The 27958-nt window shown below is 41.6% G+C and overlaps 1 protein-coding gene and 1 long non-coding RNA gene across 2 annotated transcripts; one reads left to right on the forward strand and one right to left on the reverse strand.

The window, feature by feature from the left end:
* Positions 1 to 337: 337 nt before the first annotated feature.
* Positions 338 to 25590, reverse strand: PANK2 (pantothenate kinase 2). Its single transcript, XM_067013022.1, is given in 8 exon segments — positions 338 to 591; positions 4713 to 4838; positions 7485 to 7608; positions 11070 to 11246; positions 12317 to 12570; positions 15941 to 16293; positions 25118 to 25169; positions 25172 to 25590. Coding segments are annotated over 8 exon segments (1449 nt in total). The 5' UTR covers positions 25484 to 25590; the 3' UTR covers positions 338 to 540.
* On the forward strand, positions 25186 to 27958 carry LOC136792571 (uncharacterized). Its single transcript, XR_010836523.1, has 2 exons — positions 25186 to 25856; positions 27189 to 27958. It is a non-coding gene; the product is annotated as an uncharacterized lncRNA (long non-coding RNA).

A 27958-nucleotide genomic window follows, 5' to 3' on the forward strand; every position in this document is an offset into this window, starting at 1 on the left:
TTAACTGTTAAAGTTACAGGCACAGAATTAACCTGCCTTGAAACACGTTTTTCAATACGTTCACACAAGCTAAATGCACACCAGAGTTAATGCACAGAAGATGATCTCCAAGGCCACACTGATAAAACTGTGATTAGATTATAATACATAGTATCAATAGCTTGCCTTACATTTAGCTAGTTCAACAGGACACAAAACCACAGCTTGCTGAACACACGACAGCTCTCCTCCCCTGAAGTGGCTCCACAAAGCGATGCTGAATTTCAAAAATACACAGCAAGTTGAACAAAGCTATACTGAAGATCAACTTAAATAACAGAGAATTCTCACCAACATGGACATGGTCCACTTTTTTTTTTTTTAATATATATCTTTCCTTACTGGTTATTAAGATTTATCTTGATGACTTAGAAAAATACATTTGTCCTTTCTCGCTTTGATTCAGGTAGTACACAATCATAAAACTGAGTAAGTCTCTTAAAAAAACAAGTCCACAGATCCCATTGTGGAAGGTTCCAGGAACCCCTCCCCAGGTAACAATCAGGGGATCTTCAATAGCTCAAGGAGTGCTCCAACAGCTCCAAAATAACCCTGGAAAAAAAAAAAGAAAGAAAGAAAAAGAAAGAAAGAAAAATAAGAGCAATTCTCCTTTGACTTATTTAAATTACCATAAATATGATTACTAGCATTAAAGCCAACACAGCCCTTAATTCCTGACACCCATTTCCTGACTCCCATTTTGCTGAGCCCAAGGCCAGCCTGGGAGCAGAGAAGCTCTGCAGAGCTCCCAGGCGGGGTGGGGGAAGGACACCCTGGCACATCAGACCAGAGCCCACAATTGGGGCTCCACAGGTTATGAGGCCCAGAGCAGCCCAGTTACCCCTGGTAAAGGACGGTACCTGGGCCGTCTCCTGCAGAATGAGGCGGTGAGAAGCAACAGGGGCCTGGAGCATTTCCAGACAACTCTGGAATGAAGGGAAGATGAGACATAAAGTGTAATGAAGGAGAAGTGGGGACAGGTCACAGAGGGCAAGGGCTAGCTGGGCTGAGGGTGGAAAGAAGGGGGTGGGATGGGTTCAAGACTCGCCTGAAGAAGGGGATGAGGGTGGCAGAGATGTTGATGTCCCTCCCACACATCCAGTCACACCACCCCTGAGAGAACACGGACACAGGAGCAAGAGATGTGGAGAGCAAGAAAGCGGGTTCCATACAGGATGTGCAAAGCTGAGGTGCCCCAGGCAGCCAAGCAGCCACACCCAGAAAGTCACCGGATGTCTGGATTTGGAGCAGGGCAGCAGTCAGGGCAGTACTGGCAGAGGTGAGCAGCAGAAAAGTGGACAACAGAACCTTCAGGCAACGTGTAGAGAAGGGTGAGGACAGAGGAGCAACATCCGAAGAACAGAAGCAACTGAGGGAAAGGCAGAGGCATGAGACAGAGAAGCAGCAGCTGAAGGAAGATATTACAGGACCATCTCCTGAAGTAAGCAATCCAGGCCAAATACAACCAAGACATGACAACCCAAACACGAAACCTAAACAAGAGTTAAATATAAAAGAAAATGAGGCAAAACCCATACTGGCAGAAATCAGCAAGAATCAGAGAATAATCGTTCAATGATACAGAATCCATCAAGGTCTCCAAAGGATGCTATCAGACAGTAAAGTACTGTAAGGAAGAGAGAAGTGACTGAAAAAGGAATATGAGAAGATCCTGGAAGACCTGCTATGGATTAGAAGAACATATGAGGGACTTCCCTGGTGGCGCAGTGGTTAAGAATCCGCCTGCCAATGCAGGGGACACGGGTTCGAGCCCTGGTCCGGAAGATCCCACATGCCGCGGAGCAACTAAGCCTGTGCGCCACAACTACCGAGCCTGCACTCTAGAGCCCGTGCTCTGCAACAAGAGAAGCCACCAAAATAAGAAGCCCGCACACTGTAACAAAGACCCAACGCAGCCATAAATAAATAAATAATTTTTTTAAAAAAAGAATATATGAGAAGTCTCTGAAATATAAATAACTAAGGTTTAGTCTATTTTCCAAGAAAAGCTTCTCCAAAGAGCATGTGGCCACACAACAGAGAGGCCTGCCCTTTCACTCTTTTTTGGCTTTAAAAATAAGCAGCCATGGGGACTTCCCCAGTGGTCCAGTGGTTAAGCATCTGCCTTATGATACAGGGGACACAGGTTCAATCCCTGGTCAGGGAACTAAGATCCAAAATGCCGCAGGGCAAATAAGCCCGTGGGCCACAACTACAGAGCCCATGCACTCGCCCACACACCTCAACTAGAGAAGCCTGCACACAGCAACAAACAGCCCGCATGCCGAAAAGAAAGATACCGCATGCCACAACGAAGATCCCGCATGCCGCAACGAAGATCCCGTTTGCCGCACCTGATGCAGCCAAATAAATAAATAAATATTAAAAATAATTTAAAAATAGGGCTTCCCTGGTGGCGCAGTGGTTGAGAGTCCGCCTGCTGATGCAGGGGACACAGGTTCGTGCCCCGGTCCGGGAAGATCCCACATGCCACAGAGCGGCTGGGCCCATGAGCCATGGCCGCTGAGCCTGCACGTCCGGAGCCTGTGCTCCGCAACGGGGAGGCCACAACAGTGAGAGGCCCGCGTACTGCAAAAATAAATAAATAAATAAATACACAGCCACATGAATGTATTATGAGAGAAAGTCTGAAACTGTAGAAGGGACACAACTGAGCAAGACTCAGCCACACTCAGAAACCCACAATTACAGCCAGAGGATAGAATTCAAGGGTGTTCACCTTGTTTTTTGTTTTTTTTTTTTTTTTAATTTTTTGGCCACGGCACACAGGAACTTAGTTCCCTGACCAGGGATGGAACCTGCGCCCCGTGCAATGGAAGCACAGAGCTTTAACCCCTGAACCGCCAGGGAAGTCCCAAGGGTGTTCACTTTGTAACAGTTAGCTCTACATATAAAGTGGTTTTCTGTATCTGTGTTTTATTTTACAACAAAAGAAGAAGGGATAAAGTTAACCATTATAGTAAGTTCCACTGAAGACCCAAAACCTACTATCTAGTAAAAGAGGTTGTTACAAGCCAAGAAGTGTAAGATGAGAACAGTAAACAATTAAAGAGAAAGGCTTGAGAAGAATCTATACAAAGCTTTCACAACAGCAGACACACTGACTTCAGTGTGCAAACAGGAGAATATTTCATAACTCAGAGAACCTAAAATAATCAGAGTTCCAGAAGTACAGACATCGACATTAGAGCCAGAGGCACGAATGTAAATGGAAAACACGGAGACAAACAGAGCCAACCGGCTAACCAGAGAGAAGTGAAAATGGGAAAAACAAAACTTCATAAAGGGTTCATGTCGTAATTATTATGATATGAAGACGTAAGTTAAAAAAAAATGTTAACCCAAGAAACCTCCACATTCTGCCTTGAAAAAGGATCAAAAGAGGTAGAAACTCAGCAGGAGGCAAGTTATACTAAGATACAACATTAAACAGGATTTCTTTTTATTTTAATATTAAGAAAAATAAAACAGGTAAAGATCAGAAAAAGCAAGATGCATATAGAAGGTATAAGAAACTGAAAATTCAGTACCGATTTACTAATAAGATTAGAGGTAAAAAGAAAGTTAGATAACTTAAACTTTAAGGTTTTTGATACGGGGAATTATGCACTTTGGGTTTTAACTATGAACTTAAGCAACTTAAAAGGAAAAACTTAGGGCTTCCCTGGTGGCGCAGTGGTTGAGAGTCCACCTGCCGATGCGGGGGACACGGGTTCGTGCCCCGGTCCGGGAAGATCCCACATGCCGCAGAGCAGCTGGGCCTGTGAGCCATGGCCGCTGGGCCTGCGCGTCCGGAGGCTGTGCTCCACAACAGTGAGAGGCCCGCGTACCGCAAAAATAAATAAATAAATAAATAAATAAATAAATAAATAAATAAATAAATAGGAAAACTTAAAGCAACCTTAAAAGAAAAAACAACCTCTTCATATTACTTCAAATCCTACATTGATTTCTGTCAATTCATAGAAACACTGTTAAAGTAAATATGCAAATACAATTCTGAAAAATGTTCATGATAACACTATCTACAATCCACTTTAACACTTGAAAGAGTCCAACTGCCCCACAACCAAGGGGAGGAAAGAGAAAGTCCCTTCCATAGCTCTGGTTCTGTTCCTCAAACTGAAAAACAGAAAGGCACTTTCCAAAATAGGATGATCAGGCTGAGCAATTCAGTTATTCTTTTCCACATAGCCTGTCTATGTGTTAAGTTCTTATGATAGTGTGGCTCTAATCCTGGAATGCTTTTTACTGATCTAGTTGTTTTTAGAACATACATCTTAAAGAAATGGCAAACTGGCACATGAACTATATCATACATAAAAACTAACATCAAAAAATGAAAAAAGAACTCAGAGTAAGTGCATTTACAAAGTGCAAATTGCAATAGGGAAAATATAAAGGACGGTTCAGAAAAGAATATGGCATCCGTAATATAGCTGGCTATTCATCAAGACTTTCTTCTTTAAAACTACTGAAGCTCAAAATTAAATTAACCAAATATCTACCTTACATTAAATCAGGTAAGAAACAGCTTTTGAACATATATTATACAAGTACAGAAACAAATAAGTACTGCTTCAAATTCCAGCGCAGCATCAACTGCATGCCCTTTATGAAGGTAACGTGTCACAGGAAATAAGTCTGCTTACCTCGTGTTCTGAAAAAAGTGCTTTCAACTGTCCCTTGGACCAATAATCCAAAGCATATGCCAAAAGCCGCATGGCGATCGTATTAATTCTCAAGAAATTTCCAACAAATACCACCTGGTTAATGTTCTGAGCACATCAAAAAAAAAAGGCAATTAGTTTTCATCTTAATTTCTGTTCTCCCATAAAAGCTACCCAAAGAGAGTACCATGTACATACTTTTTAGCAGCAAGTTGACTGGTGATCAAAAAAAAAGTATTTACATTTAATCCAGTTGATCCAGGGCTACTTAAATTTGATCCCCAGACAACTCTAAACCTACTTCAAAGTATGCCAGAAAATGTCACAGGAGAATACAGATTAGGAAAAGCATTTGAATTAAATATGACAAACAATAACTACAATTAAATAAAAAGTTTTCTACAGATAAGTAAAAAATATTAAGACCCAATTCAAAGAAAAGTGGGCTTCCCTGGTGGTGCAGTGGTTGAGAATCTTCCTGCCAATGTAGGGGATGCAGGTTCAAGCCCTGGTCCAGGAAGATCCCACATGCTGCGGAGCAACTGGGCCCATGAGCCACAATTACTGAGCCTGCGCATCTGGAGCGCAGCAAGAGAGGCCACAATAGTGAGAGGCCCGCGCACCACGATGAAGAGTGGCCCCCACTCACTGCAGCTAGAGAAAGCCCATGCACAGAAACAAAGACCCAACACAGCCATAAATAAATAAATAAATAAATTTAAATCATATGGGATTCTAAGAAGACCTCTGCTTAAAAAAAAAAAAGTAACACAAATAGGCAAATTATACAAGAAATATCACAGACAAAAAAATTCAACCTCACTAAGTGAGCAAAGAAAGTAAAATTTTAGATCCATTAAAAGTTAGCAAAGAACTCCAGATGCTGGTTCCTTCCTTGGATGTCTGAGTGACCCAAGATCTTACATCTTGCGGAGAAGGAAGAGTTCGAACATCAGCTGAAGGAGCTGGAAAAAAATCTGCAACTCCATCATTACCAAGCTGTACCAGAGAGCGCAGGAGGTATACATACCAGGAGGAATGCCTGGGGGCCAAGCTCCTCCAACTGGTGGTGCCTCCTCCGCACACACCACTAAAGAGGTTGATTAAGCCAACCTAGTATAGACTTAGCATTGTTTCACAAAAAACACTGACGGACCCAAATGTGTAGCAAATTCAAAGGCAGTTTTAAAGCTGAGCTGCTAGAGTAAACAACTGGGCACTCTTGATACTTGAACAGTGAATATGTACACAAGGAAAGGAAATAACATTGCACTTTATAAGCACTGTATTTTAAGTGCAAAATGCAATGTCTTAAATAAAACTGTATTTTAAATTGGCACCATAAAAAAAAAGTTAGCAAAACAAACAACTAACTGAAATTCTACCCCTAATATTAGTCAAGTTGTGGTAAAACCAATCCATTCATTCATTGCTAAAAATGATCTAAATTGGTGCAGCCCTTGTGCAAAGCATCTTGGCAATACCTATCACAATTCATAAGTATGATATTCTTTAGATGAGAAATCTCACTCCTGAATAAGTCTCTTATCAAGAATAAATCCATCCAAGGAACAGCTTCACGCTTAAAAATGCTTTACTGCAGAGCTATCATCGGCAAGCAACCAAATGCCCAGTTCTATGTGAATGATTCATGACATAAAAAGAAATCAAATATACAACCATGCAATTTATAATATTTAAGTAAAAAACAAAATGGTATGTACACCAACTAAAATATCTTAAAATACGTAAGCACAGGACTTCTTAAAGGAACATGCAACTAAGAAAATAGAAGTGTTAAAATATTCAAATAAAGAATTTTTAATTTCTTCATACTGATACAGATTTTTAACTAAAAGTGAGACAATCCTTTTGTACCTTTTTGAGGTTTCCTTTTTAAGTCACATGCTTATATTATCTATTTAAAAGAATAATTTTAAACAATAGTGTATAAATAGGGATAAGCTATAAAGCTGCACCAACTGGATCCCCAAGGGAAGGCCATTCTTAGTTCTTTCATAGCCCTGTACAATGCTGCTTGACCTGAATGCTACAAGGCAGCACTGTAAAGAAGCTGAAAGCACAAAGACAGCTCTGCTGCAGTGGAGGGGGCGCAGGGTGGGCATTCCTCGGCCCACTCAGTCTTCTCCCAGCTTCAGTGCCTTCCTCTGGATTCATTCCCAGGGACTCTAGAGCTCAACAGTGGGCATGGCATCTAGATTCAGCATCGCCATCCTTCACCACCACCCAACAGTCCCCATCATCTGCAATACTGGCTACCTTCCCTACCTTCCTCTACGTTTTCCTCTACTTCTAGATAGTAGCAGTGTTTACCTTGAGTACGGGAAAAAAAATGTATTAAGACTAATCTACGGGGCTTCCCTGGTGGCGCAATGGTTGAGAGTCCGCCTGCCGATGCAGGGGACGCGAGTTCGTGCCCCGCCCCGGTCTGGGAAAATCCCACATGCCTCGGAGCGGCTGGGCCCGTGAGCCATGGCCGCTGAGCCTGCGCGTCCGGAGCCTGTGCTCCGCGATGGGAGAGGCCACAACAGTGAGAGGCCTGTGTACCACAAAAAAAAAAAAAAAAAGACTAATCTACGTGTGAAACATTTTAACTTTGCCAATGAAACAAACTCCACCACTTACAACTACATTTAGGCACTGTTCGGAGAAAACAGACGTATACAAGGCAGGGCGCACATAGTAAGTTCTGTATTTTCCTCAGAGCAACTAAAAAAATCCATCTCCCCTTACTTCATTAAGGGCACACATTCTTGCTATTGAGCCAATGTTGTTGGTGATGGTGATCAAAGTCGCTCTGGCAAGGTCCTCTTTACTCACAGCTTCTCGCTTCTCCTTGCTCATCATGTTTCCAAAGCTATGATGGAAAAAAAATATCTCATTGCTAAACCAAAGGCAACACAGCTCAACGGAACTTAATGTTACTTTACTAAGACAAAAGTAACTTTCAGGGCACCACTGCTCAAATATTCAAACATTTTATTACAAAATAAGAGAGCATCTGCTCAAAAAGAAATGCAACTTCAAGAACTCAAGCATTCTTTTTTTTTTAAATAATAGGACACAGAATTTTATTTAGTTTAGTTTTCTCCTCAAATATTTTTTAATGAACTTATTTTATTTTATTTTATTTTAGGTCATGCTGCACGGCTTGTGGGATCTTAGTTCCCTGGCCAGGGATCAAACCCATGGCCCCTGCAGTGGAAGCTCAGACTCCTAACCACTGGACTGCCACGGAAATCCCACACCTCAAGTATTCTGAATGAGCAAATGGCTTTCCCTGTGGTTTCCACTGAAATCTAGCTTTGACGCCACGTATCTGCACATTCAGATCCATTGAAGGCACTGTGCTCCTTCTGCAACCAGGCTAAGTTTCAGGAAGATGCCTCAATTAGCAATTCGCCCCCAAATGCATAGCTGTTCCACTCAGCTGAATGGTCACATTCACATCTGGTAAACTGCTCTATCTGACAGCTGAGTCCCTGAGTAAACTATTTAAGAGTTTCAGATTTCCCTAGAAGATCAGGTATTTCAAAGTACCTGACCAGCAGAATTGATATATAAATAACTATGACCTGGTCACAAACCCAACCAATCAGAAAAGGAAGTGATTATCACTGAGCAGATGCTACAAACATAGAAAATGGGGCTTCCCTGGTGGCACAGTGGTTGAGAGTCCACCTGCCGATGCAGGGGACACGGGTTCGTGCCCCAGTTCGGGAAGATCCCACATGCCGCGTAGCGGCTAGGCCCGTGAACCATGGCTGCTGAGCCTGCGCGTCCGGAGACTGTGCTCCGCAACGAGAGAGGCCACAACAGTGAGAGGCCCGCATACCGCCAAAATAAAAAAAAATTTTAAAAAAAGAAAGAAAAAGAAATCTACAGCATTTACAAAGTACCTAAAATTAGTAAACAAACATGTATATGAGTGCCTTTTCTATTATTAAAAACCATGTGTCCCAATACACAAAAAAGCAACTGTATTTCTAAACAATCCAAAAATGAAATTAAGAAAACAATTCCATTTATAATAGCATCAAAGAGAATAAAATGCTTAGCAATATATTTAACAAGAGAATAACACTTGTACACTGAAAACTACAAAACATTGGTAAATGACAGCAATGATCTAAATGGAAAGACAGTCTATCTTCTTGGGTCCGAAGACCTGATAGTGTTAGGATGGCAATACTTTCCAAAGTGACTTAACAGACTCAACACAATCCCTGTCAAAATCCCAGTTGCCTTTTGGTGCAGGTCATCAACAAGCTGATCCTAAAATTCACATGGAATGTCAAGGGCCCAGGTTAGCCAAAACAATCTTGAAAAAGAAGATTAAGTTGAAGGACTCACTCTTCTCAGTCTCAAAACTTAGTACTAAAGCTACAGTAATCAAAGCAGTGTGGTACTGGCATAAGGATAGAAATACAGATCAATGCAATAGAAATGAGAGTTCAAAAATAAACCGATACATTTATGATCAAGTGATTTTCAACAAAGGGGCCGAGAGAATTCAATGGGGAAATAATAGTCTATCCAACAAATGGTGCTGGGACAACTATATATCCTATATAGTCACATGCAAAAGAATGAATCTGAACCTCTACCTCACACCACACACAAAAATGAACTCAAAATGGATCATAGACCTAAATTTAAGAGCTAAAACTATAAAATGCTTAGAAAAAAATACAGAAGTCAGTCTTCATGATCTTAGGTTAGGCAATGATTTCTTATATGTGACATCAAAAGCACAAGTGATAAAAGAGAAGATAGATAAGAATGAGTTCATCAAAATTTAAAACTTCTATGCTGCAAAGGCCACCATCAAGGAAGTGAAAAGACAACCAACAAACAGACTGGGAGAAAATATTTGCAAATTATATACTTGATAAAGGACCTGTATCCAAAACATATAAGAATTCTTACAATTCAATAATAAAAAGACAAAGAGTCCAACTAAAAAATGAGCAAAGACTTGAACAGACATTTCTACAAAGAAAATAAAGAGCCAATAAGTACATTAAAAGATGTTCAACACCATCAGTCATCAGGGAAGTGCAAATCAAAATGAGAGATCCCCTTACACCTATTAAGGCAATTAAAACCCAAAAGACAGACAATAACAAGTATTGGCAAGGATGTAGAGAAATTTAAACTCTTATATACTGCTGGTGAAACTGTAAAATGGTACAGCCACCTTGGACAACAGTTTGACAGTTCCTCAAAAGATTAAACACTGAGTTACCATATGACCCAGCAATTCCACTCCTAGGTATACACCCAAGAGAATTAAAAGCATATGTCCACACAAAGACTTGTTCATGAATGTTAATAGCCCCATTATTCATAATACACCAAAGAGCTGAAGCAACCCAAAAGATAACTGACTGATAAATGGATAAATACAACATTGTATATCCATACAAAGAATATTATTCTGCAGTAAAAAGGAACAAAGTACTGATTCATGCTACTACATAGATGAACTTTGAAAATATTATGCTGAGTGAAAGAACCCAGTCACAAAAATCACATATCGTATGATGCCGTAGAGAGATAGAAAACAGACTAGTGTTTACTAGGGACTGTGGGTGGGGGAATGGAGAGTGACAGCTAACAGATACAAGGTTTCTTTCTGGAATGATGAAAATGTCCCAAAATTGTAGTATGAAGATGGTTGTAAAATTCTATAAATATACTAGAAACTACTAAATTGTACACTTTAAACAGGTGACTTCAGAGTATGTAAAGCTATTTAAAGGGTAAAAGATATACCCAATACTTAATATTTTATTCCTGTATTTTTTTAATTGGGGTATAACTGATTTACAATGCTGTGTTAGTTTCAGGTGTACAGCAAAGTGAATCTGTTATACAAATAAATATAGCCACTCTTTTTTAGATTCTTTTCCCATACAGGCCATTACAGAGTATTGAGTAGAGTTCCCTGTGCTATACAGTAGGTCCTTATTAGTCATCTGTTTTACATATAGTAGTGTGTATGTGTCGATCCCAATCTTCCAATTCTTCCTCCCCTACCCCTTACCCCCCGTAACCATAAGTTTATTTTCTACATCTGTAACTCTATTTTTGGTTTTGTAGATAAGTTCATTTGTAGCCTTTTTTTAGATTCCATATATAAAGTGATATCATATGGTATTTGTCCTCCTCTGTCTTACTTCACTAAGTATAAGAATCTCTTGGTCCATCCACCCATGTTGCTGCAAATGGCATTATTTTGTTCTTCTTTATGGCTGATAATATTCCACTGTATTATCTTGTATTTCTTAGAGCACACACACCCCTTTCCCTTACCTTGAAGCCACAGCCCAGCCTGGCAGTCCAAACCTCTCATAGTCCCCTCCATAAATGTCTCGTACTAGTTTATCCACTTTGGTGCTATCTCCACGTGATGCCATTTCAAGAGCTTCTTCAAATGTGGTACAGCCAGTAAGAAGACAGCAAAGACCAAAAAAAGTTCCTCCTCCAAGACTGTGATTAAAAACAAACATAGTATTATAACATCTTTCAAAATAAAAATAGGAAGGTAATATTTATGAATCTAAAACCATATTCATGTATCAACCCACTCTTGCCCCATCCCAATCATGCAGATGCCACTAAGTAGGAAACAAGTCTGTGAAAAGATAAAAATAAAGTGTTTAATGGACACCTTGAAGATACCATATTCACATAAGCCAAGCAAACACAGCAGCAAAACACAGGGCCCGCCTCTTTACCCATGTCCCCAATGCAGTCTGGGCACCTGCTGAATACTAGGAGCCTCAGGTGCAGATCAGCCCACCAGGTCCATGGTGGCACCTCTTCCCTTTCTCTCTCCAAGTGCAAGCCCCAAGTCATCCTCATCCAAGCATCTTGTCACTCTGAGTCATCAGCTCCCCTTACCCAACTAGAACTCCTCCATGAATGTGTTTTCTCTCCCAAAATTACTCCTCTCATTCTTTAACTGACACCTCTTCAAAAACTTGTTTATCCCAATCCCCAGCTCCTGTTTTTCCTCAAGTGATCGCTGATCCTTAAAGCAAAAGGTATTCATTCTCATCTGCCACCTAATCCTCCCTTTTCAGACTACCCTCCCCCAAACATTTTTCTACTGCTCAGTACCTCAACTTCTAGATCTCACAACATCCCCTGGCCATGTGTATGTGTGGATACATGTAAAATCTAAACTAGTTCAAAGCTGCGGTCTTGCCTTGCCTTCTCCTTAAAAATGCTACCTAGTAGCTTTGGTTACTTTATGGTATATGCACACCATAACACTATCTGAGGGCAGAGACCTTGGGCTCAATGAGTTTGCTGATGAGATAAGTTTATGAAACTATGGTAATGAAATCTTCAGCAATAGAGATTAAAGAAAAGTAGATCATGAAATCAGAATTTCCAAAGAGAAACAATATTTGCTTGCATAATCCCAGAGAAACATATCTTTCACATAATTTTAACAGGTTCTTGAAGATGTTCTTACATGCAGTACCTGAAAACTCAGTTTTAACCCATTATGATATCAAGAATAAACAATGACCTTTATATAAAAGACCTACCTGGTACCTGTGACTCGCTTATAATTATCTTTGGAATATACTGCTAAGATGCTAACCCCAGAGCCAATGTTCACCAGGAGCAGAGGGTATGGATTTCTCAAATCAAATGGTAACTTCTGACATTTTTCGGAATCAGCAGGGTTTTCAAAGTAATAGCACTGTGACCGTCCATTGAATCCAACTGAGTCAATGTATAAAATTCCTTTTATTAAGCAATCTAGTTCATCAAGTTTGCAAAGTTGAAGATCACCTATCTGTAATGAAATAAAAATGTATTCAGATTTTTTAACAAGCCAAGCAGAAATTAAAACTTTAATAAGGCATTCCCCTCTACATAAGACAAACTATAAGAGTGCTCATGGATGTGTACTATTTGCGCTTTCTCTACAAAACAGATCTGGAGACAACAAATATAGGGATGGACTGACAAGACAGAATTTTGCTCCCACAGACCCAACACACTCAAACCACTGCAGCAGCTGGAGAAATGTGCCAAAACCCAAGCAGAAAACAAGATGCCTGCTTACGGGGACCATGAGGCAGGAGCACAGCTGAGAGCACAGCCCCATCAGAAAGCAGACTCTAAGTCTAAATGATGCAAGGACCTGGAAACACATGGCAGGAGCCACAGGGAATCCAACATCTACCTTCCAAAGACCATCTTCAAGGCTATAGAGCAGTATCAAAGTAGGCCACACTTTATTATAAATAATCTGCAGCCAAAGGACTGAAAGTATACAATTAGAAAGTAAAATACTTCACTATTTAAAGTGATTACAGCCTCAAGGGATGGGGGGAGTTTAGCAGAATCAAAATTTAAAAACATTGTTATCAACTTAATTTCATTTAAATAATTAATAAAGGGATGATTAAATTATTATTCATATTATGGAACACTGTATAGCAATTAAGAATGAAGAGGATCTTTATACAAACATACATATATATACATTTTTTTTTTTTTGGCCACGCCACAAAGCATGCAGGATGTTACATCCCCGACCAGGGATCGAACCCATGCCCCCTACAGTGGAAGTGCAGTCTTCACCACTGGACCGCCAGGGAAGTCCCGAGAATGAAGAGGATCTTTATTCAATTAAGAATTTAAGTGGGAAGAATTCCAAGACATGTTTTTAGTCCAAAAAAAAAACAAAAAAAAAAACACAAAACAAAAAAAACAAGCTAAGAAGTATTTTATACAATATGATCCAATTTGCCTTATTTTAAAACCATATTTATATGCACGTGTATGTGTCATACACACTCATGCACAGAAAAACTAAAAAGATACATAAACTTTTTCTTTTTGCGGTACGCAGGCCTCTCACTGTTGTGGTCTCTCCCGTTGCGGAGCACAGGCTCCGGACGTGCAGGCTCAGCGGCCATGGCTCACGGGCCCAGCCGCTCCGTGGCATGTGGGATTTTCCCAGACCGGGGCACGAACCCATATCCCCTTCATCGGCAGGCGGACTCTCAACCACTGTGCCACCAGGGAAGCCCATAAACTTTTAACTGTGGTAACTTTGCAGAGACGATATAAACCAACTTTCACTTTTTATTCTATGAACTTCTACCCCATTTGAATGCTACCAGCATTATCTACCTACTCAATATATGTGACAAAGATGCCTCAACCCCCTAAAGCACCTATTTCTGTTTAAAACCAAGTTTAGCCCTGCAAGTCCTCCCCCTTTAATTCAACTCTCATTTGGTTACATTATACTCAATTTACTTTGATCCAAAGGAGATGGAAGTTAATAGGTAACTTCATCTTAATCCTTAAGTAATCCCTAATTACAAATATTAAATTACTCCTCTGAGGAAACACAAGCCCTTGAAAATGTTCATCACTGTCCTTGTTTTATCTGCCCATGCCCTCCCTGCCACAATGAACTCAATTCTGATTTCCTGACACTTGAATCTTAAGTGCCAACATTTTCATGTCAAAGCAAAATCATTTTACACCGGTAGCCTACTGGAATAAAAGTAGTTTTCTGACATTGTATGTCAAACCAATACATCCTTTTATCTTTCCCATAATTCATATTACCTGAAATGCCCTGCTGTGCTGTTATTCCTAATGAATCCCAGCCTAACTGACAGAGTCAGATGACCAAATACATAAGCTATTTCACTAACTCAAGTTACTCCTAATGTATGTGTTGCATCCACAAGCAAACTCAATACAATGTGAGGAAATCTGATTCACATTAAAAAAGAAACAGGGTAAACTCCATATTTAAAAAAATACTTCACTGTGGTTTATTAGATAATAGTTACTCCAGATGCACAAACAGGATTTGTTAGGCATTTCATTTTCCCACAGTTTTCAAGGACAGCGCTGGTGCATACAGATGAGAAATCCCAACAGCCTAAGAGCCAATTCCTAAAGTCTAAAATCTACTGTGCACCTCTCCTTGGATTAACACACAGCACACAACCTCTGGTAACAGCCCAAATGGTATTCAAACATGTTCCAAAGGCATCTCTACAGGGTCCCAGAAATCGAGAGGTTTTCTCCTCTACCTACCAGTTATAATCCAGAGTCCACTGTGACCGCAAAGGAGGGGGACCTCCTCTCCTCCTGCTACCTTCCCGTTTACTCACAGGTAGAAAAGAAACCACTGAAAACCAACAACCAAGGAAAATTCAAGCAAAGAATGCAAAACCAGTTTTAAAATTCATGTCAATTCTATATTATGGTTATGGTCAGTTATGGGAGAAAGGAGATAGAGGACAAAGAAAGAAGACAAAGTCACAAACCATACAATGACACACAAGGTTGGTGGGGGAGAGAAAATGAAAAACAACATAGGCAAAGGCAGAATCTCTGTAATAACATTCTATTTGGTGGCATTAAAAACATGGTCAGTGAAGACATTTTAAATCTACACTGCACTCTGAAGGTCAGAGCCTTGGCCAATTCGCCTTATCAACTCTTCCATCTACCCCCACATCCACCCTCAAATGACCTAGCCTCAAAGCCTTACACACAGTGTTCACTGAATGAAAACAAAATCAAGGGCCCACTGGCACTCCCCCTACTATCCAGACTCCTGTTAACAAGTGTGCAGCTCAGGACACATCAAAAGGCATTTGGGGAGAGCAGACTCTGCTGTCAACCATCTGACTAACCCTGAGGCCTGAAAAACACTGCTTTGGACCAGAGCTCCTCATATCTCTAAATAGTAAAACTGCCAAGAAACAAATGAGGGGGATAAGAAAAATTATGTGGTAGATAAATTGGAAACAATTTTATAACATGAAATGACATTAATTTTTTAAATTATTTTCAATCACATTGTTCAAGTCAATGATATTGTTCCTCACTGCTAGTTCCTTCCTGTGCTTATTACAGCTTTACTATTTTTTCATACTAAAAGAACAACAAAATGCTATGCTGTTAGTGCTTCTGATTCTCATCAACTCATCTGAATTGGGCAAAAAGTAAACTATACAACAATCTCTAGATGGCAACTCCTATCACTAATTGATATTTAATCTTAACTTGACTCAAGAAAATTCAAGTTCCATTAGAGATGGAAATGATTCCACCACTTGCTATTGGTATTATTTTTAACAATCAGATTACCATAAATTGTATATAAGCTAAAAAATGCATACTGTGAGAAAATCCTGCTCAAATTTGTACGCTCCACCTCCAGTGGCACAAAAGACAGTGTGGAGACTCGAGAAGTTTTTATCTCTGCCCATTTGAATAAAAGCAGGCATGTCATGAGTGGGAAAGCGTATAAAGTGCAGATTGCCTTTGCGTCCACACAGAGTCAGATCCTTCAGCTCCAGGTGCACGTCCCGAATACCCGTGGACCCATAAGCCACATTGGAGGTCAGGTACTTTCGAATGCTTTTAAGACTTTCCACTTCTTCCTCTTCTTCTTCAGCAGTGATGTCTTTGGGTTCAAAATAAACCAGCTTGACCAGGGTCCCACCAATATCCAAGCCAAACCAAGGAAAAACTAAATGGGGAAGGAAAAAACAGTCAGAACACCTTTTTTTCTGAAAATTAAATTTACACTTATTAGATTAACTATTTATTTCATACCTTGAGGTTTCCAAGAACTATATACACAAAAAGGTTTTGGGGAGAAGAAATAAGATTCTGTCTAATCTGGAAACAAATCTTAAAAAAAAAAATTACAAAGATCAAAAAGAAAAATATCACAATGTTAAGCCAACACAACCCTCTTAGACAAGCCCAAACTGCACTGAGAAATACTAAAAAACAGCAAAATGACTACCCATTAACCTCAACTCTGAAAAAAAAGATTGAGAATGAAAATCTTCATCCTTGCCCTTGCCTTAAAGAAATGTTGAGACTTTTCAGAGCTTTGGTTTAGTACTCAAACTAGGGCTAGAAGAAATTCCCAACCCTATGTAACATATAAGCTCCAGTGGTCAATTTCTCTCAAACCCTGATATCAGGGTAGGCTGTGACAAAGTGAGAGAGTGGCATGGACATATATACACTACCAACGTAGAATAGATAGCCAGTGGGAAGCAGCCACATAGCACAGGGAGATCAGCTCAGTGCTTTGTGACCACCTAGAGGGGTGAGATAGGGAGGGTGGGAGGGAGGGAGACGCAAGAGGGAAGAGATATGGGAACATGTGGATATGTATAACTGATTCACTTTGATATAAAGCAGAAACTAACACACCACTGTAAATTAATTATACTCCAATAAAGATGTAAAAAAAAAAACCAAACCCTGATATCAATCAATCCATCAGGTTTCAATGGCCATCAGTGGAACAGGTGTTTCAAAGTTAATACCCGTTTCCCAAAAAATCCACCCCAGGACTTCCCTGGCAGTCCAGTGGTTAAGACTCCTGCGCTTCCAACGCAGGGGACGCAGATTTGATCCCTGGTCGGGGAACTAGGATCCCACATACCACGTGGAGGAGCTAAATTTAAAAAAAAAAAAAAAATCCATCCCAAAAAATGGCTTAAGGAGACTGGATCAAGATAAACTGCATTAGCTATACATGCCTTCTCCTCCCACCTTAAATCCTAGAAATGACTAAAGATATAAACTTATTGATTTTCTAAAATAATTCTGAGAAACAAGAAGTGATACCATCAGCAAAATGAGATTGATAGAGGCAATAACTGTCCAGAACCCTGAAAAGAGAAATGCTATAAAAACTGGGAGCAGCTATGAAGGTGCAGGGAGCAGATGGTGCTCCATCCAAGCTGTTGATGGGGTAGCTGCCATGAGGAAACAGAAGCAGGCTCTGGAGCAGTCGTAGTGATATGGTGGGGAAATACACTCAGCACAACTGGACAGGCCAGCCACTCCCCTCCCCCTCCTCCAAAGAGGCAAAGTCTTCACTAGGCACAGGCACTTGCGCCCAAGCATCAGTACACATCCACGTAGCTGCTGTTACCCAGAAGTGGGGAGCCGCCACATCTAGCCGTATTTCCCATCTTTCCCCTACAATCCACCCTGACAGACTGGTAAACAGACACTGCACCCACTGACAGGAGAATAGCAATCCTTAAACCAGAGATTATCACTTTACAAACCAGAATCACCAAAAGGGAAAAATCAACACCACAAAACCAAGAGGCTAACATCTAAAGAAAGAGTTGCAGGAACAAAGAGGAGGCTTTAAAAGAATCATAAATATCCTCCAAGGTAAAATGTGATTTCATCCATGAAAAATGAATAAGCTATTGTAAATCAACTATACTTCAATAAAAAAATAAATTTTAAAAATGAATAAGCTACCGTAAAGAAAAATTAGAAATTAAGAAATGATTGCCAGCTGTGGTTGTAGCTGTTAAGAATCTACACAAGTGACAAAATTATATAGAACTAAATACACACATACAAAAGAGTTTATGTAAAACTGGTTAAATCTAAATAAGGTCTGTGAACTGTATCAATGTTAATTTCCTAGTTGGGGGTTGGGGGAGAAGCTTTCAAAACCAAAAAGAGCGGGGGCAGGGGGCGGGGCGCGGCACAGGGCAGGGGGAACACACCAATATACTTAACATAGGTGACTCTCAAAAACAGGCTGAGTGAAAAAAGCTTGGCACAAAAGGCTACATACTATATGTGTCCATTATATGAAACTCTAGAAAATGCAAGCTAATCATTTCTGTATCTGATAGAAAGCAGACCACTGGCTGGGGGAGTGAGAGAGGGAAGGACTATACAGGGGCAGGAGAAAACATTCTGTAATAACCCATATCTTAATTGTTGGGGGCAAGAGGGGAGCTTCATGGGTGTATGTATCTGTCAAAATGTATGGAACTATACACTTTAAATGGATATATTTTATTGTATGTAAATTATATCCAATAAAGACACTTTTATAATAGGAAAAAAAGGAGAAATATTTACTTCCAAAATAAAGCTCCACAGATACATATAATAACAAAATGGGCACAGAAAAAAACAAATGGAAAACAAAACTAAGAAACTCTCCCAAAATGCCTCTTGAGTATGAAAGAAAGGTAGATATATATAGAACACAGAACCAGAAAGTCCAACATGTGTGTTATATGAGTTCTAGAAAATTTCTGGGGGAGATAGGGGAAGACAGGAATCACTGGCTTGAAATAAAATTAATAAATGTAGAAAAGGGAGATGTATAGTCACATCCTATTGAAATTTCAGGAAATCCCTAAAAACTCCCAAAGGAAAAAAGTAAATTCCTACGAAGATACATAAATCACATAAAGGTAAAACTAGACTTTTCGTCAGTAACACAGATGCTAGAAGACAATAGCGCACTGGCAAAGTTATAAGGAAAACAATTTGAAACTCATATCCAGCCAAATCAGCTTTCAAATGGGAGTACAAGAGAAAGACATTTCTACACATGAAAAAGCTCAATATTTACTATTCAAAGACCTTCTCTGAAATAATTAGGAGATGCACTCCAATATAATTTTTTAAAGCACCCAAGAAGATATGAGCTATATAAACAATGATAAGCACAGGAAGCAATATACGCTGACTTTCAGTAAAATAAGCAATCTGCAACTGAAATACTTACATGATTTCAACACAGGAAGTCGAAGAGGGAAGAGAAAGGAGAGGGAAGTCAAAGCAAGCAGCAGCTCTGTCTTTTTGGGGAACGGAAGATATAGATTCTGGTTATTTCTAAACAAGAATAAAGAAGTGATGGTTTAAAAGCGTTAAAAATTTCCAGGTTGGAGTTCCCTGGTGGCATAGTAGTTAAGAATCCACCTGTCAATGCAGGGGACACGGGTTCGAGCCCTGGTCCAGGAAGATCCCACATGCTGCGGAGCAACTAAGCCCGTGCACCACAACTACTGAGCCCGTGTGCCTAGAGCACATGCTGTGCAACAAGAGAAGCCACCACAATGAGAAGGCCACGCAGCACAATGAAGAGTAGCCCCCGCTCGCTGCCAATAGAGAAAGCCCGTGCAGCTTCAAAGACCCAGCACAGCCAAAAATAAATTTAAATAAATAAATTTTTTAAAAAAATTTACAGGCAACTCCAAAAAAAGAGAAAATGAACATATGACCTTCAAACAACTAGGGGGGAAAAATCAGTTCAAAAACAAAGAGGAAAAAAAGTATAGTAAATACAAAACAAAAAAATGACAGGAATGAATGTAAACATATCAGTAATCACAGACGTCAAATTTCTCTTCCAGATTGAAGAGAAAATTCAGCTATATGCTTATATAAAAAGATACATCTAAAATAAGATAATACAAATAGACTGAAGGTAAATAAATGGTAAAACACCCACAGTAGAGTCCCATCATAAAGAGGAGTTGGACTCTTTAAGATGAAAATGGCATTCAGTCAAAAATGAATAAATCAAAATCTTAAGCACCTCACTGGAGACTGACAGAATAGCTGACTAACATTTAGGAAACATGATATAGTAAAAGTCAAACCTTATGTTTCAAGACCAATACTGCATTTATCAAGGGCTCACATTATAAGAGGTGCCCCTCCAAACAGTGATCTACCATCCCTGAGCTCACTCGCAATTACTGGGTTGGCCAAAAAGTTCATTCAGGTTTCTGTTAACAGCTTACAAAAACCCGAACGAACTTTTTGGGCAATCCAATATATATTCACTGACTAAATCGGTGAGTAGAGTCACCGTCACCATGCTTTGCCACATTTATATAGTTGAATTTGGGTAAGCAAAAAACAAATGCCTGAACAATGTTACTCCACTCTATTAAGCAAATGTTAACAGAAAGCAAATACAATACTAGCAGACTGAAAAGAATTCAAACAAACAAAAAGCATTATAGGGCTTCCCTGGTGGCGCAGTGGTTGAGAGTCCGCCTGCCGATGCAGGGAACATGGGTTCGTGCCCCGGTCCGGGAAGATCCCACATGCCGCAGAGCGGCTGGGCCCGTGAGCCATGGCCGCTGAGCCTGTGCGTCCGGAGCCTGTGCTCCGCAACGGGAGAGGCCACAACAGTGAGAGGCCCGCGTACCGCAAAAAAAAAAAGTGTACTCAATTTTCCAACATTATGAACTATATCTTTACACCAGACCACATGTGGTTAAAATACTGCAAACCCAAATCCCTAGACTGGTCTAGGCAGCAATCTTTGTCCTCATATTAAAAGACAAACCTTGGGACTTCCCTGGTGGGTCCAGTGGTTAAGACTCTGAGCTCCCAGTGCAGAGAGTCCGGGTTCAATCCCTGGTCAGGGAACTAGATCCCGCGTGCCGCAACTAAAAAGTCTGCATGCCACAACTAAAAAGATCCTGCTCGCACATGACACCAAAGATCCCACGTGCTGCAACTAAGAAAGACCCAGTGTAGCCAAATAAATAAATAAATATTTTTTAAAAGACGGACCTCAATAAATATTCCCAAAATAGTTCAACTCAGGGACCAGATATTTATAAAATACTACCTACTATAAAACCAGCAGACTCAATAATAAATTTTACATTCAAGAAAAATAAACAGGGCTTCCCTGGCGGCGCAGTGGTTAAGGATCCGCCTGCCAATGCAGGGGACACAGGTTTGAGCCCTGGTCCGGGAAGATCTCACATGCCGCGGAGCAACTAAGCCCATGCGCTACAACTACCGAGCCCGCGTGCCACAACTACTGAAGCCCACGCACCTAGAGCCCGTGTTGCGCAAGAGAAGCCACCACAATGAGAATCCCAACACCGCAACGAAAGAGTAACCCCTGCTCGCCGCAACTAGAGAAAGCCCGCGCACAGCAACAAAGACCCAACACAGCCATAAATAAATAAATAAAATTTATTTTTTAAGAAAAGAAATATAAACATACAAAACTTAATAGGCTACTAAAAACCGCAAGATAGCTTTCACTTTCAGAAAGCAAACTTTAAGCTATTATAAAGGGTTTTCATATCCTAGTCCACCTTGCTGACAAAAATTGAAAAATAATATTAACTGAGAAAGAACAGTGCCTGAAGATAAAGATACCCTAAATTATGAACTTGAAAGGCGTTCCCATGGAACACTTAAATTATAACGCTTAAATTATAAATTTAAGCCCAAGGAACCTCACTGCTCTTTTAAATAACCAGACAAAACAGCTATTCTGCTATATCACTGCCTGATAAGGTACTCTCAAACAACCTACAGGCTATTATCTTGGTCCTTATCTCTCCTTTTAACATGTGTTTAAGCAAAATATTTTTAATAACATACATCCCCCTTGCTTATGGTCACCTCATATACAGAGGGCAGTGATGCCAACACTCAATGATCATACTATCTAAATGCACAATTCATACATGAGCCCCTAAAATAACATACTTAATTTTACAAGCTGCATAATTATATTATTTTTAGGTTATGCTTAATGCTTTATATTCGTTATTCATAAAAGAGGAGCCGTGTTTACTTTTATTTCATTTAGGTTTAAAGTTGATAAAACAATAGGTTAAAAAGCACCCTCTCCTAGTCTGTCCCTCAAAAATGGGCTACAAAACAATAGAAAACTAACTTTTTTTCTGAGCTCCCAGTGGGCGGCCCTTCCTAATTCCCTAACTGAAGATGAAACACTGCACCTGATAAAAGGCAACCTCCCACATTCTGGCAACACTGATGCTCCCCCAAATACCAAGGAAAAGCTAACTATTTTCTAGATTAGTATTATCAAGCTACAAACAAAAGCTTTATTTTCTAGACTAATGGAGGTTAAGGAAATTCCACAATTGGCATGAGTCCAAAATCAGCATGTCCCCAAGCTTTCCCTGGAGTGCTAAAACATGCTCAGGAGTCACATCAAAGATCCAGCTCATCCCCCGGCACTGCCATGAAGCACTGTGATCCCAGAGTTCCCACACCTCCTGCACATGTGACCACAGATTAAAACGTATGTTCTCTTGTTACATGTTACATGCATGTAATGTTCTCGTTACGTTTGTCAAAACTGTACATTTTACTGTATGTAATTATGACTCAATAAAATTTTTAAAATTAAAAGATGTTTTTAGACCCCTCTGCAGATCTGAGGGTTTTTTTTAAGCTTCTGAGTGATTCCACTTGAGAACCACTACTCTGAACTACATCGCATGTAACCTTCCAAGATGTGGAAAGTCAAGAAACACTGGGTCTTAAGTCAGACACCTAGAATCAAAACACAGCTCCATTACTAACTCACTATATGCCCTTGAACAAAGGGAAAATTTCACTGAGCTTGTTGGCTAATCTGGAAGCTGGGGATAACAAATACCCACCTCAGAGGATAACTGCAAGACTTAAATGTTTATAATGTATTTGGCACAGTGTCTAACATGAACACGTAAGCATCATCGTTACCATCATTAGCATCTTTGTTTCCATCATTTTAAACCAATCTTTATTTGGTATTTCTCTCAGACCTATGAGACACACTCCAGTTAATCTAAAACTTTTGAAGAACTTCTTAGACACACATGCCTAGCCTCATCCCTAATGACTATGATGTGTTAAGTCTGAGGTGGGGACAGGTTTGGGAATCACACTGCTCTAGGGAACATGTGTGGCAGAACATGACTATAATCAGGGCCCACAATTCCTAAGATAAACTGAACAGCTCCTTCTAGTTTCCAATGACAACTAGTCTCCTACTTTAAGATAAGTAGTGTAATGATATCAGAATGAGGTTTTCTAACAAAAGAAAGGTGGCACCAACCCAACTCTCCTAATAAAAAATACAAAGATTTAATCTTTATTGAATTCCCTCAAAGTTAAGACCAAAGTATATTCTTTGGCCAATACACAATACACTGCCTCTCCATCTAACAGGTATACCCCTGGACAGTACAGAAAGAACAAATGGAAAGAAAACAACCTTGTTTATTTCTTTAGTTCTCATTATCTGAGAGATGGCTTTTCGTGACTTTTGTAAGGACTCATGAGTTTATTAAAACTCTTTGAAAAGTACATGAAAAAAAATTTTTAAGAGTGCCTGACTGGTGGCAAACACCAAAATTACAATACTTAGAATCTTCATGGCCAGTGGTCACAAAGAGCTGGGTACATGGCTGTGATTCTTTTTTGCTGAATCTCTGGAATTTACATCCATCTCTAATGAGGCAGTACAAAACCACGAAGGAACTAATGTTTTGCATTGCTTAAAAATCAGGTGCTTCTCAAAACAGGAACCAGGCTCTAAAAATGGTATAGGTTGAGAGCAGATCATCTCTTTTCCAATTCTGTTTCAAGAACATAGGAAAAGACAAAAGAATTAAGAACTCTCAAACTTTTCATAGCAAAATAGGGGTGCGTTGAATATTTAATCATCCAAATCATATAAAAATAAAGCAACTGGGTTGTTGGGCTGAGATACAAGACTATCCAATAAAGACCTCACACCCGTGGAGGTGTGATGAATTGGGCGATTGGGATTGACATATATACACTGATGTGTATAAAACTGATGACTAATAAGGACCTGCTTTATAAAAAAATAAAGTAAAAAAAAACAATTTTTTAAAAAACGACCTCACACTCATCCTGCCACTTTCTCACTCTCATAATCTACATTTAAAACAAGCTGATTTCCTGAAATAGGAATCTGGCAACGACAAGAAAAAAATTATAAAGCCACATGTAAAATGTTATTATATCGTAAAACTCATATTACAGTATCCAGACAGTGGATACTTTCAAGAGTTGCAATGGCTTTTTGAAGGAAGACCCCAAATGAAGAACTGTAAAGAGAAGAAAATATGTGGACTAGATCACAATGCAGGAAAAAAACCTGATAATAAAACGGAAAAACCGATTCTCTGGGAAGAGCATGTGCAACCGCCAAGGCGAGAAGTCGTTTTCCCTCAAAAGAGAAAGGCTTAATGCCCAGAGTGCTACAGTACTGAATCGTGAGTATCAGCAAAGAGTAGGAAAGAAAATAGAGGCGATATCTGGGTGAGACAACACCCGAATTCTCATGGGAAGAAAGGCAGACAAAGCTTAGTATACAGAACACGGAATCCACTTTTAGGCTTGCAGCAACTCAACCATTTTCCTTGAGCCCAAAATCTCCAGGTAAAAAGGATGTAACGTCTTGCAGCTCGTTGGAAATCCAGGAAGACAGACACTGGGGATTCAAACGACTTGAGGGGGGAGGGGAAGTGGTGAAAATAGGTCAAAAGAAGCCTTCCCGAGGAAAAAAATAATGCGATTCTCGGCCAACGAATGCACAAGGAACTAAGAACCGGAAGGGAGGAAAGGTCCTGGGTACGGACGCTACACTCGGACAACTGAGAAGCAGAAGCGCGAGGCCGGATGGGGCCGAACCCGCAGCCCCCCCGTAGGGGGACCCGAGGCCTCCAGCCAGGTGTCAGCCCAGCACCAACCTGGGACCACCGAGCGGGGGCACTGTCTCCGCGCGGGAAAAACGGCGACCGGGCCGGAAGGGGGCAGGGCGAAACGCGAGGGCGCCCCGCCGGGCACTTACGCGGCCGCTTCTTCCTGAGGCTTTCGACGCGCTGACGGGAGGCCGACGTAGCGCCGCTGTAAGAGCCGGGCCGGCCCCGCCTTACGCCCTCCGCCGAAACCGAGGCCCCGACAGCGGGAGCCGACGCGCTATTCGCCCGGCGCCGCAGTGGCTCCCGCCGCCGCCCATCGGCGCCGCCGGGCGCCGGCTCCCGGACCGACGAGGCAGAGGTGGCAGCGACCCCCCAGTGGCACTCCATGGGCGCGCCGAGCCGGCCTGCTCCCATCCGCAGCAGGAACCGCTACCGACCTAGCCAGCCCCACAACGCCAGTACCCTCGTCGCCTCCTCCGCGGCAATCCAGCCAGAGCAGAAGAACACTCTCGGCAGGCCGCCTCTTCCGTTGCGCCAACGCGCAGCAAGCCAATCCAAACAAGCTGGGGGCGGCCCGAAGGCCTGGTGTCCAATAGGCTGCCTGGTTCGAGGCGGATCGACCGCGCCTCCGCCCAATGAAAGGCACGAGGCAGGACGGAGGCGGGCAAGGGAGGGGATCTGGGCTGGGCAGAGGAGAAGGCGGTGTTGCTGAGCAGAGAGTGATGGCGGCGCCGCCCAATGGACGCGTTGCTGGAGGGGTCCGCGCCCCTTCCACCGGGGTGCACAGGTAGGCGATCCAGGCCCCAGAACTTTCCCGGGAGCCGCCTCGCGCCCCCGAGCCCCGCCCTGCTGCTGCGTCCTGTAGTCTCCCGGCTTGCTCCCTTCTCCAGCCCAGCGGTGTGCCGCAGGGTCTGGTCGCCAGTCGTTGGCAAACAGAAGGGCTTGAACCGCGGCTGAATTTAGCCTTTGCCTCGACCTGATTCCACTGCTGCCTTCAAGGCCACCAGTCCTCCGCGCTCTGTTTGACCGCCACCCCCTTCCCCAGCACTGCCACTGGCGTGTTTAGGCTAAGCCCCCTTCATTCCTCCTGCGTTAGAGAAATGTTCCCAGTACCAGAACTAATGAAAGCACTGGGGTTGGTCTCCATGGCAACTGCAAGAAAGAGGTGGGTTATAAATCCTTTGCCACCCTCCTGTAGTGAAGGAGGGGGTTGTGGGAGCCAGGAAGTAGGGTTGGCTCTTGGAAGGAGAGTCTGGACTCGCTTTCTGTGTGGTGCAGTGGAGGACATACAAGGATTTGGTGGCCGCCTCGGGGCCTGGGTTGTTGGGGATTTTGTCTGATTGGTTTTTTGTTTTTTTAATTATTTTATCACCTTCTTTTTGGGGGTGAGAACATGGTCACCTCCAGCCCTGAGATACTGACCAAAGGTCCATCCAAGCGTCTCTTCTCCCATAGGTTGCCCCTGCCTGGAATGATCCATGGCTCTGTACCCCCAAGGCACTCCCTCATTCTGTCAAGTTGAACGGGATTGTGGGTTTATCTTGCTAGCAAATTATTTCATAAGTGCCTCCCCTGAGAGACTGTAATGCCCCTTATGTTCTTCATCTTCCCTGTAACGACTGCTTGTAGCAGGCTGAACAAGGAATATGAGCTTCTCTCTTGCTTACTGAATAGTATTGCCATGCTCACTCAAAACTAGCTCCCTGGGACTTACCTGGTGGCACAGTGGTTAGGAATCCACCTGCCAATGCAGGGCACGCAGGTTCTATGCCTGGTCCGGGAAGATGCCACATGTCGCGGAGCAACTCAGCCTGTGCGCCACAACTACTGAGCCTGCGCTGTAGAGCCCGCGAGCCACAGCTAGTGAAACCCACACACCTAGAGCCCGTGCTCCGCAACAAGAGAAGCCACCGCACTGAGAAGCCCGCGCACTGCAACGAAGAGTAGCCCCCTCTCACCACAACTAGAGAAAGCCCGCGCGCAGGAACGAAGACCCAACGCAGCCAAAAATAATATAAATAAATAAATAAATTTATTTTATTTTAAAAATAGCTCCCCTCACTGTAGGATTAACTCTGGAAACCCTATTTCCTAACTCTGGAAATTCCATCTCCTGCAGGAAGCCACCCCAGAGGGGTCCTACAAAACCAAGAAAACCTATAGCTACTCTTCTAAATCTCAGAGCCCAGCATTGCCTACATTTCTGCCTCCCCCAACAACAACAATAATAAACGGTTCTTCTTGACCTGAGGAAACTTCCATCCAGGTCTGTGAGCTGAGGTAGATCATCCTGAAGAATCAAGAATCATCATCACCTGAGACTGCCAAGACGAATCCAGCATCAAAACAACACTTGAAGCATGTGTAGCTCTTCTTTCTTTACTGTGTATAGTGTCTTTTTTCTTTTTACAATTTATTTATTTATTTATTTTTGGCTGCGTTGGGTCTTCGTTGCTGTACGCGGGCTTTCTCTTGTTGCGGTGAGCAGAGTCTACCCTTCGTCGCAGTGCACGGGCTTCTCAGTGCGGTGGCTTCTCTTGTTGCGGAGCACAGGCTCTAGGTGCGCAGGCTTCAGGAGTTGTGGCACACGGACTTAGTTGCTCCACGTCATATGGGAACTTCCCAGACCGGCGTTCAAACCCGTGTCCCCTGCATTGGCAGTCGGATTCTTAACAGTTGCGCCACCAGGGAAGCCCAGAAAATAAATTTTTAAAGAGAAAAATGTATCATGGATTTATACTAATTTCCATTCATTTTTAAGGTATCAGAGTTTTTACTTAGCTTCTTTTATCTTAACCTGAAAATCTAAGGACTTCACAACATTCACTACTTATTTGCTTGATCATTAAATATATAGATAATAGTTTCAGAATAAAAATATCAATATTA

This window comes from Kogia breviceps, chromosome 14 (assembly GCF_026419965.1).
Source record: "Kogia breviceps isolate mKogBre1 chromosome 14, mKogBre1 haplotype 1, whole genome shotgun sequence".
NCBI classification, from domain to species: Eukaryota; Metazoa; Chordata; class Mammalia; order Artiodactyla; family Physeteridae; genus Kogia; species Kogia breviceps.